Source organism: Musa acuminata, chromosome BXJ3-11 (genome assembly GCF_036884655.1).
Source record: "Musa acuminata AAA Group cultivar baxijiao chromosome BXJ3-11, Cavendish_Baxijiao_AAA, whole genome shotgun sequence".
In the NCBI taxonomy this organism is placed as follows: Eukaryota; Viridiplantae; Streptophyta; class Magnoliopsida; order Zingiberales; family Musaceae; genus Musa; species Musa acuminata.
In genome coordinates this window covers 21375966-21391228 of record NC_088359.1, presented here as the reverse complement: position 1 = coordinate 21391228, position 15263 = coordinate 21375966, and the positions used below count along the sequence as shown (strand labels likewise).

Here is a 15263-nt window from a genome sequence, read left to right as displayed (position 1 = left end):
CCGCCTTTTATACTAAGGCCCTGGCTTGACCCAACCGGGAGATCCGCGGTTCAGTTGGACCGGGTGGCCTAATGAGCTTAATCTGAGTTCAACGGTGCCGAATTGGCTCGACTGTTCTCATCTTGAGATTGCAACCATTTTGAATTGACGACTGAAGAACAAAATCTTATCCTTTTTATTCAAATGTGCTTATTAGTCACTGTATTGGATCTTTTTATATAGGTTCGTCACAAGTGACAGTTCCATGTCCTACACCTTTGAAATCTGCGATGGTAATGCGTCGGAAGAAGACAAGGACTCGAGAAGCGACAGCAATTTCTTAAAACAATTCAGCTGTTTCATCCATCGCCATGCCGAAAAGCTTCTCTTGCCCCTGCGCCGAGCTGTCGTCAAAGAACCACGGATCGAACAGGATGAGTGGTGCTTGGTCCGCCCAAACCTCGCTCATGGAGTCGGCAAACCGATGGCTGGAGGATGAATCTCCGGGTTTCGGCGAGTCATCGGTGGTCCAGCCTTGGAGAAGCCCGGCCATGTCGTCCGTGCTCGATGCGCACGGCGTGCTGCTGCTGGCGTCGGAGGGGAACTTGGAGTGAGGCGGGGAGCTCGGCTTCTCGATCAACAAGGCGTCGCACAAGTCTCGCTTCGCCTTGTGGATGTCGGTTTGGAGACACCTCTCCCACTGTCCTCTGGAGATGGACTGCTCGTTGGAATGCTTCTTGCTGCCGCTCTTCGAGACGTCGGCATCAGCATCGAGCTTCCTGAGCTTCTTCTTCAGATGGGCGTTCCAGTGGTTCTTGATGTCGTTGTCAGTCCTTTCAGGTAGATAAGAAGCTATGGCAGCCCATCTGCATGGAGTCATAACACAAGAATCAACGTGACCGACCATCGAGCTGAGACCATAAGAGCAGTAGTGATTCTGACCTGTTGCCAAGGAGAGCTTGGAGGTGAACTATCATTCTATCCTCTTGATCGGTGAAGTTGCCACGCTTGATTCCTGGCCTCAGGTAGTTTGTCCACCTGAGCCTGCAGCTCTTGCTGCATCTCATGAGACCTACAAAACCAAAACATAACCCGATGTTGATGTAACAGGTATCGTTATGTAATTCATCAAGGAATCACAATATGACTTGATCGAGTCACCGGTCTTGACAGGAACATCATTCCATTTTCCTGGACCATGCTCCTTGATGTAGGAGAACAAGATTAGATCCTCTTCTGGCGTCCAAGGACCCTTCTTCACACCAACCGTCTCAGAACCCAGTGGCCTGCTCATGTCGCCCTTGGGCTATTGTTCCTCGAGGAATGAAGAACGAGAGAGAGAGAGAGAGAGTATATGTATACAAAGATGGTGTCCGTTTCCTTCCCTCCTTTTGCTCCTCCTCTTCGACACAAAGGGGGCAAAGGCAAGGGTCTGAGGGTGCGTTCCTTCCAACCTTTGCCACCCATATATATATACACAAAAGACACGAGGGAAGTCTTTCTTCGCTCAGGATCCGCTGACCAAGGCAGGCATGCATCGATTGCAAGATGAGTCAAAAGAAGGCAGCCGGTTGCATTTACTCTGATGTACCATCGACATCTTAGATCGCACAAGGGAAGCTTCCTTCATTTATTTCTCTATCAATCCATCTCCCTATTATCTCTCTCTCTCTCTCTCTTTCTCTATCTATCTATCTATCTATCTATGCTCAGACATGTCCAATGAGAAATGTCTCTCTTTCTCTATCTATCTATCTATCCATGCTCATGCATGTCCAATGAGAAATGTTATTTACCATTTGTCTTACTTGACTGGAAATGGAATTATAAATTCCTCCTGGCAGATCAAGCTCAGGAGATTAAGACTTGCTTTAGTCCTTCTACTACTGCCGCTTCTTGTACGCAAGGTTTGGCAAAGAGATGACGGTTAACAGAATTCCATCAATGGATAAGTAGAGACTTAAAGGAAGAGTGCATCACAGCTGTCTCGACCAAGACACTGTTGAGAGAAAGAAGGGAACAGGAGGGTCAAATCGTCAACGGCGGGGGACGTTGACCTCGTGGCTCATGAACCGAGGTGAGAGATCGGTGGCTGACTTCTGGTCTTTCACCACTTTTGACCTACCACAACTTGCCACCTGCTCTTATCATGAACTAACACCCACGGAGTTGCACCTATAGCTGAGTCGAGGCTGTCGAGTCTTACAGCCACATCATTGAATTTTATATTTGTCAACCCCCTTGACATCAGGAGAACGATCGAGTCCATTTCATGTGTTGCATTTGAGCCACGATTTTAGATTTGATTTATCTAAATATTTATGTAATTACATCTCCAAATTCTCCATTTCGAAGGACTATAATATATGATCTCCTAAAAATAGCAATTATAATTAATATAAAATTAAAGAGAAAAAAATCTGGAGGTCTGTCCTAAGATATATATATGTATATATATTGAATTTCACATATTAATTGGGAGAATGAGAAGATTGCATTGGAATTATGCATGACACTACTTCTTTTGGCTGCTAATTTCTGATGTATCCCATATGATATTGTTTAATCATTTGTGATGGCACATACAAAAGCAAAAACAAGATCAAATTCTAATAAAAATATCTTAATTTTTTTTCCATTATATATACACATATAATCCCAATTTTTACATGGCTATAAAATTACAGAAACAAAAAGGGATTTCGATGAACATGTGTGTAATCATGAAAAGCTTTTCTAGCCTTCTTTTCCTATTAGATTTTTTGAAGCAAAAACTCATTAATATGCATCGGTTTCATGGGTAGATAATGTAGGAAAAAAAATTCAACTGTGTAGGACCTGATCACTTAATGAGGTGGAGGATGTCAGAAACCAGTTTTGATCAATCAAAATCACCAACAGTTTCTAAGTCAAAATTTTCCTGGGATGTCGAGGTCAATCATTTTAGAATAAGTTACAAGTTAGCAAGTAAATTCTGATCCAAGTCAAGCAAATTCATTAATGGATGCACAGTTGAAAACTTCCTCACATTTTTTCGCCTACTTCTTTTGTAGTATTAATGATATGTTGGCATGCTGCTTCATTTTTCTACTGGAATCATGGATATATTTATCTCCCCATGAATTCTAAAAACAAAATTTTGTATTATTTATGGAAATATAAAATTTAATTTTTTTTTTATTATTGTAAATTTGATCATCGACTAGAAATTGATTTGATCATTTTTCAAGTATTGTTTGTTTAGAAATGAAAAAATATATATAATATTTGAGATGAAAACAGATGATTCTATGGAAGCCCATTGTTTAAGGTGTTAACAAACTCTTAACCTTTGGTAAATGGATCCGATACACTATCATCAAACCGATGTTTAAGATGTGATTAACTTTGAAGTTCTAATGAGATCCGATAATATGACCGCATACAAAATAACTTGGATGATGTTTTGAATATATATTCGTATATGTATGACTAGCACATTATCATATTTAGGCTAGCTAAGCTTTATCGACCATATAAATTAGTTTTTAAAAAAATTATAAAAAAAACCAAGTTAATAGAGTGATCATATTTTACTATCTTATTTTTCTGTTTTCTCTTTTCTTTCATAAAATATTTTATTATAATCTTCTATTATAATATTTAAGATTTGATGTATAATTGCCCGATCATTATATTATATACACAATCTATTACCCGTTTATACATGGGTCTAAAATATTTATTCCTTGAAAGGGGAAGACAACCACCATTTTGATTGCAACACCATGCGATACGTGACACGGAGAGGAGTAAAAGAAGGGGAGCGAGTTGTGGACTTGGAATCAATGGAAGACATCGGAGCAGTGCGGCAGTCATGCAAGTGGGAAGAAACCCACATGGCCAAGCAGACTCGCACGCATGCGTGCATGCGTGGCGATGGTGACCGCCTTGCACCGGACGCAGTCAAGGGAATGGGAAGCACCTAATTCATGGCTGCTATTCCATTCTCTACGCCGTGCAAACCTGAAAGAACCAAACATCTCTCTCTCTCTCTCTCTCTCTCTCTCAAGACGATAATCTTATTGAATCGGGTCTCTCACATCAAGAAGGAAACTACAGCACCAGCTCTACACGTATTATACGCAAACATATCCGGAAAATGTCATGCTTCTTTTTTTGTTTTTCTTTCTCTCTCTCTCTCAAGAAAATTATCTTGCTGAATCAGATATATGACATCAAGAAGTCCAACAATAGCACCAACTCTATTCAGATGTAGTATAACATGTGATACGGTATATTTTAGCATCGCCCATGTGGACCCAGGCAAGCAGACACAATGATGCAGACGTGAAACCTCAAATACGATGTGGTGCACAGCACACACGTGGTGGGCAATTGCTTGTCGCCCCCTCCGTACGAACGACATCATCATGGTACAATCATCTCGAAAAGCTCGGGGTGGCGTCGCGTGATGCCGATCCGTGCAGGTCGATTGGCGCTCATATAGAAGCTTAAGTCGGCCACCGCCCAAGGAGCTGGTCATAGTGAATTGACCGTACGACCAACTCATCCTCGTAGGTATAAAAGCTAATCCTCCTTAATTCGGAGGAGGAGGCACTTCGAACACTCAACTCCCTCTCATTCCACTAAAAGCTGACTTAAGCTTCATAGGGGTCAGGTTAAAAAATCTCCCTCCCAACCTCGACCTGTGTGCAGGAGCTCAGCGACGGAAAAGCAGGCCACTCATCAAGAGAGAAGACTATGCTCAGGGGACGAGACTCGAAGCCAACCCGGCTCGAACCCTCATCACCCGAGCATTCACGTGGACGACCTTACGCATCCGGGACCGGACCGAACCGCGTGACACCTCGACCATGGTGTAAAGATTTCCTAACAACATGCAAAGTTATCCGAAAAATGCCATGCTTCTCCCCCCCTCTCTCTCTCAAGACGATGATCATACAAACTTCCCAAGGAGACATGGGTATGCTTCAACCAATGTGTTAGGCACAATGTCAAACGCAGTCTAATAACGCCCACCTTTGGCCACCTTCTTGCTCTAATGGATTAAGACAACATGCAACCATTGCCACAGTCCCAACTAAGATGACACTGAAACGATGATCTTATTTCGTCAACAATCGATTTAGCAGCTTCAAGCGTCATGAATGCTTCATCAAACATAATAAAAGAGAAAAGGTGATGGTTCCAAGAGATGTAGCCACCTTGATCGAGTGGCCGAACCCCCAAACTGAAGTTGACCCACTCATTAATGTTGTTGATCATGTCAAACCATCTACAGTGCAAAACAGTCGACCAAGAAGTTGGGGTAAAGACCGGGGTGTTGGCAGTTCATGTCAAGGACTGCCATGACTAGGACAGGACCACTGAGTTATTTGTGCATGATGATGATGGTGGGATATAAGTGATCGGTTGTCCCTGGAGAGGCATCACCCTAACTTTTTGAAGTCTTTTCATCCCACCATTGATCTCTCTCTCCTTCCTCAGACAGACAGTGTCAGTTCAATCAATTGTGTGCGAAATTTCATGGCAACTTCCTGAAGGCCTCAGTCATGCTTCGTCCGAGAGCTGAGTCAATAGACGACATCACCAATCAAGGAAAGACAATGAAAGAACATATTTTGTATCACTTGTGGAACCCAAAATATGACAAGAATTTCCTGAGATAATCTCTATTCAGAACTGCAATATGAATACAACAAAAACAAACCATTGTTCACCACATATTTTTCTTTTTTTCTTTTTTTTTCTCTGCAAAGGAAATAATGTAGGATATATATATATATATATATATATATATATATATATATATATATATATATATATGATTCTTCTTGTGGATGCAATATTTAGAACTGCTACTCAGTGATACCGATATTTGCACAATCAATCACCAAATCACTACTGCCTTGTCTCAGCAATTAAAACAATGCAATTAGTGATCCAAAGACCTAAGTACAAGAAATTTTTTTGAAGATTTAGATCCAAAGACCAAGCTCTTCATAACATGATTATTCGATGTTTTGGGCATTGGACCATGCTGATTTAGTAGAGTCCAATACATACCATTCCATAAATCGTGTTTTAAACAAACTTACAATATTTAGAGGACTACCGTAATATTTGAGTGAGTTTATGTTAGGATCCTTTTTCTAAGCTTTTGAATAATGTTTATTGAGTCTATTTAATCCAGTTGTTTATTGAGTCGATTTGATTCAATTAGAATCAAGTATAGATTTATTTAATATTTATTTATTATTAGAGTTCAAGTCCTGATGGACTCTGGGTGGAACTCTATAAATAGGGATGTAACTGTTTCTTTTCAGTAATTTATGAAAAATACTATTCTGTCTTTGGACAAACCCTAGGAGGCCGATCCCCTCGAAGTGATCAAAGAGGGTCGATCCCCTCGAAATGATGAAGGAGGGCCGATCCCCTCAGAGCAGCAATCCTTCACGTTCTCGCTGCAACGAAGTTATCAAAAAAAAAAAGAAAAAAAAAAAAGGAAAGAAAGAAAGAAGAGAGAGAAGAAAAGAAGCCGCAGCCCCTGCGTCCCGTGCTTCCGGCCAGCCCACCCGCCGCTGCTGCTCTCCGGCAGCGCCCACCATCGCCCCGCTTCCCGGCCGGCGACCACCGCCGTCGCTGTTCCCCGGCCAGGAGACGACGCTGCCAGCGTCCATCCCAGCCCTACTGCTGGCGCCGCCCGCCTCCCCTTGCGTCGCAGCGCAGCCGCTCGACCTCTCCTCCTCGGCGATCGTTGGTGACGCTGCTCCCAGCCACGCCACCACCGCTGCCTCTCCACCGCCGCCCGCCTCCCCTTGGGTCGCAGCCGCAGCCGCCGGTTACCGCAGCCCCTCGTTGCAGCGGTTGCAGAAACAGAGCTTCCTCTGTTGCCGCAGCCCCTCGTCGATCGCAGCCACGCCTCGAGCGCCGTCGCCTTCCAGCCGACCCACCACTACGGCCAGCCACCGTGCGGCGACTGCTGCTCGCCTCCCAGCCGCCGCTCCCCCTTGCTCTGCATCTTTTGTAACCGAAACAGGGCAATCACGGGCAACTCACATCTGCTGCCCTTGTTTCCAGCCGCTGCCGTCGCCTCGAGCGCTGTCACCGTCGCCTGCCAGCCGCTGCTCCCCCGTGACGACCGCCGCTCGCATCCCAGCCGCTGCTCCCGCTCGCTTCCCAGCCGCTGCGTCCATTTGCTCTGCATCCGTAGTGACCGAAACAGGGCAGTTACCACCGTCGCAGTCGCGGGTCCCCTTGCTGCTGCAGTCGTGGGTCCTCTTGCTGCTGCGAACGCCGGTTGCCACAATCGTCGCCACTGCTGCCCAGCCAGCGACGACGCCGCTCGCCGCCCAGCCTGGTAGCCTCCGGTTGCCGCAGCCCTCATTGCAACGGTTGCCGAAACATAGCTTCCTATGTTGCTGCAGCCTGCCACGACCCTTGCTGCCTCCTTCTCCACCGCTGCCGCTGCGCTCCGGCCAGCAACGACTACTACTGCCAGCCACCGCAGCCTTCACCTCAACCCCGTCGATCTGCACCGTTGCTGTAGCCCCCTTGCTCTGCTTCGTTGCCGCAGCCACCGGTTGCCACCACTGCAGCCTCAACCCCGGTCGCTTCAATGACACCGTTGTGTCCTCAACCGCACGCGATCCATCGACGTCACCAACGCCTTCGTAGTGCGGTAGAGACATAGCAACGCTGCCTTCCATCCGCACCGTCACAACCACCGCAGCGACAGGCCCTTGGCAACGCTGCCCCCAGCTGCAGCCACATCAACGCAGTCGCCTTCCAACCTCGGCGCTCTCACCCCACGCCTCGATAGAAACAGGGCAGCTACTCTTCCTCCAACGCAGCGATCGCAGCACTGCCATTGGCGTCCACCTCCTCGGTAACTTCGCATCTACAGTGTTGATGCCCTTGTCCGACACCAAAAACAGGAGTTGAGATTACAGATTTGCAGTCTTACGCAATGGCCACCGATAACTCAGTGAAAGCACAAATGGAAGCATTGAAAATTAGAATTGAGAACCGATTACAAGAAGTACTTAATGATTTCAAAAAGGACTTACTGGGGAGCCTTAGTAAATTTCAACAAGGTGGGAGCTCAAGTTCTACGTTGCACAGATTTGAAAATACAAGAAAAGGGCCCCAAGATTATAACACAAATTACTCACACATGAAGATGGAATTTCCGAGATGGAAAGATGGAGATCCGACCAATTGGATCTCTAAGGCAGAAAATGTTTTCCGTTTTCACAGAACCCCAGAAGAATCCAAGGTAGAAGTGGCCTCAATCCAACTCGAGGGAGATGCACTCCAGTGGTATGATTGGTATGAAACTTTTCACGGAGTTCCTTCGTGGGAGCAGTTCAAAAGAAGGCTTCTTGTTCGCTTTGGCCCATCCGAATATGAGAATGTTGATTGCCAGCTCGCCAAAATTCATCAAACTTCTACAGTGTTAGAATATCAGAGTAGGTTTGAAAGATTATCAAATCAAGCTAGAGATTGGTCGAACCGATAACTTCTGGATACATTTATTGAAGGGCTTATTCCAGAGATCCGGTGTGAAGTTAAGGCTCGTCAACCCCGTACTATGATAGCTGCAATCTCATTTGCAAATCTGCATGAGAAAAAAATTAGCAAGGAAAGATCAGCAAGGGGTTTGTATTATGATGAAAAATGGAGTATGGAGCACCGATGTAAACAAGGGCAACTTCTGATGATTGAACCAATTGGAGAGGAACCGAAAGTTAAGATGTGGACTCCGATCATGAAGGTATAAATTCTAATAAAGATGTTGGAACTACTATATATACAATGCATGCATTAGCCGACTACTCTAACCCGCAAACTATGGAAGTTGGCGAAACTCTGAAACATCAGCCTGTTATAGTTTTGATTGATACTGGTAGCACTAACAATTTTATGGACAGTGAGACTGTTGACCGATTGGCCCACCACATTGAAGACTATGACAAATTCGAAGTAAAGATCGTTGATGGATGGATTTTCACTTGTGATAGCAAAGGTTCAAAGATAAAATTGATTATACAGGGCCAGAAGTTTCATGCAACGATTGCTACATTGAAAGACCGACTTGTTGCTTACACTATTAAAAAGTGGAGATCATACTTACTTGATCAACGGGTTGTGATGCGTTACAGATAGTCTATGACTAAAGTACTGAAAGAGAAGCTCCTAGAGATTGATGCTGCTTAGCCTTGAGGACAAGGCTGATTTGAAGAGGGAGGAACTGTTAGGACCCTTTTTCTAAGCTTTTGAATAATGTTTATTGAGTCTATTTAGTCCAGTTGTTTATTGAGTCGATTTGGTTCAATTAGAGTCAAGTAGAGGTTTATTTAATATTTATTTATTATTAGAGTTCAAGGCCTGATGGACTCTGGGTGGAACTCTATAAATAGGGATGTAACTGCTTCTTTTCAGTAATCTATGAAAAATACTATTCTATCTTTGGACAAACCCTAGGAGGTCGATCCCCTCGAAGTGATCAAGGAGGGTCGATCCCCTCGAAGTGATCAAGGAGGGCCAATCCCCTCGAAGCGATCAAGGAGGCCGATCCCCTCGAAGCGATCAAGGAGGCCGATCCCCTCGAAGCGATCATTATCATCCCCATTTCTCTCCTTTTTTCCACGATAAGACTTTAGGGTCTTATCATTTGGTATCAGAGCGACGATAAGACCTTTAGGGTCTTATCATTTGGTATCAGAGCGACGATAAGACTTTAGGATCTTATCAGTTTAATTGGAACAACGAAATTACAACCGAGTAATTTTAACTAGTAATCTCATGAGCCTATCACCAATATATTCTATCCTGCTTTTAAATCTTTCTCAACCACAATAGATTTAACATCATTTAAATCTGATCATTGATCGTGTTAGGAGAAGTACTAAGTTTACATGAGAACTACTAAGAAAACTTGCCAAAATGTTATATTCATAATCCTCATCATATTGTCTACAGAGACATTGTCCTTAATAAGTACTTCAATCCAACCCATACCAAAATTAGACTCAAAAAGGAACAATGCAGCAAAAGTAGGATTATACACACTCCCTATAATGACCACAACACATAGCGATGAAAATGTATCCGCACAACAATGCCAAGAAATAGAAAATACATCATCCAATTCAAAAGCACACTTTCATCAACCTAAAATTTAATGATGCATGCTTCATATAACTTGGAAATACATGCAATCAACCAATTGAGCAATAATATATATATATATATATATATATATATATATATATATATATATATATATATATATATTATAGTCAAAATTATAGTCATAGTAATCAAACAACTACAATGTAACATAAAATAATATATAGGATACATTTACAAATTAAGAGTTTGAGCATCCGAATCACATATTATTTGAAATCAATAATAATAATAAAAATTTCAATTATTTTTAAATATAATATTGAAATATTTTGAAAACAAGCAAACATTTATTTCAATAAATGCAAATCATACAATTTTTCTTTGATCACAAACGTATAGATTATTTTATAGTAATTTTAAATAATAAAATACTTAACTATTCAAATCGCTTTTCTAAATTGTCAACATATAATTTTTCTTGCAATACTTTTAAATAATAATACACCTTATAAATTATGTCAATGATATGCATTATTACTTTTTGAAAATAATTAGATGATTCATCACGTACTTAAATTATATAAATTATTTTTTGAAAATAATTATGTAGCCTTGACACTATTTTTTTTCTCATATCATTCGAACAATATAAATTAATACCATGAGAAGTAATATTTAAAAATGTTGGGTCCACCCATATGTGGGCTTGGACAATTGGGCATTTGGAGCCCAAATCAATAATTAAAAAGGAAGCAACGAACGAGGGCAATCGATGCAACGAGATCGCGTAGCGAGTGGCGACGGCATATAGAGAGAGAAGAGAAGAACAAAGAGAGAAAAAGGAGAGAGGACAGCGTACGTGCGTACAGAGAACGTACAGAGAACGACGAGCGCACAACAAGAGGAAAGAGATAGAAAAGAGCATAGACAAAAAAAAAAGAGAAAGAAATATTAAGATGTTAAGTTTTCTACTTGACGATCAGTGGTCAAAAGTTATTAGTTTTGACTCAAATTTCATGCAGAGAATTCTTGTAGTAAGTTCTACAATTCTAATGGTGTTGATCTGCAGTTTACCCTCTCTGATGTACTTTCCTACTGTACCCACTTTGTGATATCTAGAATTCTCTTTTGATGAGATCCATCATATGTGATGATGATATGTTATTCTTGAGCTAAGATCTATGTTCTTGATGTTGATGTTATTATGATCCTCTAGTTATTCTAGAGAAGATTTACTATAAACTTATTATCATTACTATTGATAGTGGAAGTTTGAGGTAGACTACGATTCCGTGGTTTTTCCCACATTGGATTTTCCACATTAAAAATTTGGTTTCACCGTATGATTGATTTATTGCTCTATTGTTTATGCTTTGCTAGTTGATATTTGCATTTTGATATCAAGTTGGTATTTTGATGATGAACCTATTTTGATACACAAAGAGGGAAAAGAATTATTCCGCTTTAATAGGTTTTTCCCAACAAGTAGTATTAGAGCAACAAGTTATTTGGTGCTAGTTTTTCTTGTGTAATTAAAATGGAGTAGGCGGATGGTATGATTAAATTGAACTCATCAAATTATTCTACTTAAAGGTATATGATGGAAGATTTGCTTTATTGCAAATATTTGTATAAACCCATCAAGATTAAAGATAAACCTTCTACTATGGACGATGAAGAATGAAAAGTTCAACATAGAAAAGCTATTTCCTATATTAGAAGATTGATGGATATATACTTGCATGAGCATATTTCGGATAAAACCAGAGCTGATATTGTTTGGCAAAGGTTAGAAAATCTCTTTGCGAAAAAGACAGTGGGAAATAGAATTTCTCTCGTCAGAAGATTTGTAAATTTGAAGTATAAAAATGGTGGTAATATTTTTGAGCATATAAGCCTATTTCAGAGTCTTGCAAATAAGTTGATTGCTATAAAAATAAATATAGATGATGAGATGCAAGGATTATTACTTCTCAGCTCTTTACCAGAAAGTTGGGAAATGTTTGTGGTGACTATTTGTAACTTCACGCCAGAGGGGACTCTAACTATAGATATGGTTAAAGATAGTTTGCTAAATGAAGATGCTAGAAGGAAAGAACAAGGTGTATCTTCTTCTGGTGCATTTATTACTGAAAAACAAGAAAGACGTGGAAGAAGTCATAGTAGAAATCCATATGGTTATAGAGGAAGATCCAAGTCTAGAAGAGATATCAAATGTTTCCACTGTAACAGACCATGTCACATGAAGAAAGAGTGTAGGTTTTGGAAGCGAGAACATAATGAAAGGAAGAAAAATGAGAAAGAGACCAATACAGTTGCTACTAAATGTGATATCACTATTGTTTGTGATGACGGTTGTGTCAATCTTGTAGCTCAGGATAGTAACTGGGTAATTGACTCTGGTGCTTCATTTCATGTTACTTCTCATGGTGATTTCTTCAGGTCTTATACTGCTGGTGATTTTGGTAATATCAAAATGGAAAACAGTGGTACATCTAAGATTTTGAGTATTGGAGATATTTGCTTGGAGACCAGTATTGGGAACAAATTGATACTCAAAGATGTAAGACATGTTCCAGATATTCGTCTTAACTTGATATCTATGGGCAGACTTGATGAGGAGGGCTTTGCACATTATTTTAGTGAAAGCAAATGTAAACTCACCAAAGGTTCTCTAATTGTGGCAAGAGGAAAGAAGCTTAATTCTTTTTATGTCATGGAAGCTAAGCTACATAAAGGAGAGATTAATGCAATTCAAAAAGGTGAAAGTATAGATCTTTGGCACAACAGACTTGGTCATATCAACGAGAAATGACTTCAAACTCTTACTAGAAAGTAGTTCTTACCAGAGTTGCAAGGTACATCTCTTAAATCTTGTGATCATTGTTTAGTTGGAAAAACACATAGAGTTGCATTTCATACTTATCCATCATTTAGAAGATCGGATGTTATTGATTTAGTTCATATTGATGTTTGTACTATGTAAACTAGAACTCTTAGAGGTGCTCTTTATTTTGTTACTTTTATTGATGACCATTCTAGAAAAGTGTGAATTTTTACTTTAAAATCTAAAGACCAGGTACTCGATGTTTTCAAGGAGTTTCATGTCAATATTGAAAGAGAAACTCGTAGAAAGTTAAAGTGTGTTCGATCAGATAATGGTGGCGAGTACAGGGGTCCTTTTAAGAATTATTACAGGTTTCATGGTATCAGGCTTAAGAAAACAGTTCCTAAAACTCTTCAGCAGAACGGTGTGGCAGAAAGGATGAATAAAACCATTGAAGAAAGGATTAGGTGTATGCTTTCTCACACTAAGTTACCAAAGTCATTTTGGGGAGGCTATGAGAACTACAAGTAACCTCATAAATCTTTCTCCATCAGTTCCTTTGAAAGGTGATGTTCTAAAGAGAGTATGGAAAGGAAAAGATATATCTTATAATTATTTAAGAGTCTTTGGGTGTAAAGCATTTGTTCATATTCCCAAAGATGAAAGGTCCACGCTTGATAGTAAGGCAAAAGCATGTATCTTCTTGAGATATAATCATGAAGAGTTTGAGTACAGATTATGTGATCCAGTGAATAAGAAAATTATTAGAAGCAGAGATGTTGTATTTCTGGAAGACCAATTATTTGATGATGGTAATAATGTTGAGAAGCTAAAAACCTCTATTTATATTCCTTGGAGTTTGGGTCCAGTTCCTTCACTCGTAGTTCATGATGATCATGGGGGAGATGAAGAAGAAGATTATAGTGAGAATGCTAGTGGTGAGACTCCTATAGTTGATGATGCTGAACCAACTGAACAAGCACCTCCACCACCAATTGAGATTCTATTGAGAAGATCCATTAGAAAGCAACAACCATCTACTAGATATCCTCCACATGAGTATATTATACTTACTAACGGGGGAGAGCCAGAAACTTATCAAGAAGCTATTCTACATAAGCATAAGAATGAGTGGGTTAAAGCCATGCAAGAAGAGATGTGATCTTTGCTTGAGAACCACACCTATGACTTGGTAAAGTTGCATAAAGAGAAGAAAGCTCTCAAGAATAAATGAGTTTACAAATTGAAGTCTAAAAATAATAGCTCACAACAAAGATATAAGGCATAACTAATTATGAAAGGATTCAGTCAGAAGAAAGGTATTGACTTTGAAGAAATATTTTCTCTAGTTGTGAAAATGTCCTCTATCCAAGTTGTTCTTGGTTTAGTTGCCCGCTTGAATTTAGAAGTTGAGCAACTTGATGTGAAAATAACATTTCATCATGGTGACTTAGAAAAAGAAATTTATATGGAGTAACAAAAAGGTTTCAAAGTTAAGGGAAAAGAAAATCTTGTGTGTAAGCTTAGGAAAAGCTTATATGGACTCAAATAGACACCTAGATAGTGATATGATATGCTAAGGGTATGATAGAAGTTTGATTCATTTATAATGAGCCAAGTGTATGATAGAACCACATCTGATCATTGTGTGTTTATGAAAAAAAATTTAGATAATGATTTCGTTATTCTCCTGCTATATGTTCATTATTCTCCTACTAATTGTTGGTCATGATACTGGTAAAATTGAAAAACTTAAAAGAGAGCTAAGTAAGTCTTTTGCCATGAAAGACTTGGGATCGGTGAAACAAATACTTGGCATGAAGATTTTTCGTGATAGGAAGAAAAGAAAGATTTGGCTATCTTAGGAGACTTACATTGAAAAGGTTCTTGAAAAATTTAACATGAGTAAAGCCAAAGCAGTTTGTTCTTCACTTGCAGGTCATTTCAAGCTTAGTTCGAAATAATGTCCTACAAGTGAGAAAGAAAAAGAAGAAATGTCCAGAGTGCCTTACTCGTCTGCAGTAGGCAGTTTGATGTATACTATAGTTTGTATTAGGCCAGATATAGCCCATGTAGTTGGAGTTGTCAGCCGATTTCTCTCTAATCATGGAAAGAAAAATTGGACAGCAGTGAAATGGATATTAAGATATCTAAGAGGTACTTCCAGGTTATGTTTATGTTTTGGCAATAATGAACCTGTGTTAGAAGGCTACACAGATGCAGACAAGAGGTACCAGGTTATGTTTATGTTTTGGCAATGATGAACCTGTGTTAAAAGGTTACACAGATGCAAACATGGCTGGTAATATTGATTTCA

The 15263-nt window shown here is 40.3% G+C and overlaps 1 protein-coding gene across 1 annotated transcript; it reads right to left on the bottom strand.

Moving 5' to 3' along the window:
- Positions 1 to 191: 191 nt before the first annotated feature.
- On the bottom strand, positions 192 to 1451 carry LOC135652549 (myb-related protein 306-like). Its single transcript, XM_065173551.1, has 3 exons — positions 1141 to 1451; positions 922 to 1051; positions 192 to 845 (listed from the first exon to the last, which is right to left on the bottom strand). The coding sequence occupies exons 1-3, from the start codon at positions 1271 to 1273 to the stop codon at positions 320 to 322; spliced, it is 789 nt and encodes a 262-aa protein (XP_065029623.1). The 5' UTR covers positions 1274 to 1451; the 3' UTR covers positions 192 to 319.
- Between the last annotated feature and the right edge of the window lie 13812 nt (positions 1452 to 15263).

Coding starts and splice junctions, on each gene's coding strand:
- LOC135652549 (XM_065173551.1), bottom strand. CDS start 1,273: ATGAGCAGGCCACTGGGTTCTGAGACGGTTGGTGTGAAGAAGGGTCCT. Junction 1,052..1,140: donor TGATGTTCCTGTCAAGACCG/GTGACTCGATCA, acceptor TTGGTTTTGTAG/GTCTCATGAGATGCAGCAAG. Junction 846..921: donor CAAGCTCTCCTTGGCAACAG/GTCAGAATCACT, acceptor GACTCCATGCAG/ATGGGCTGCCATAGCTTCTT.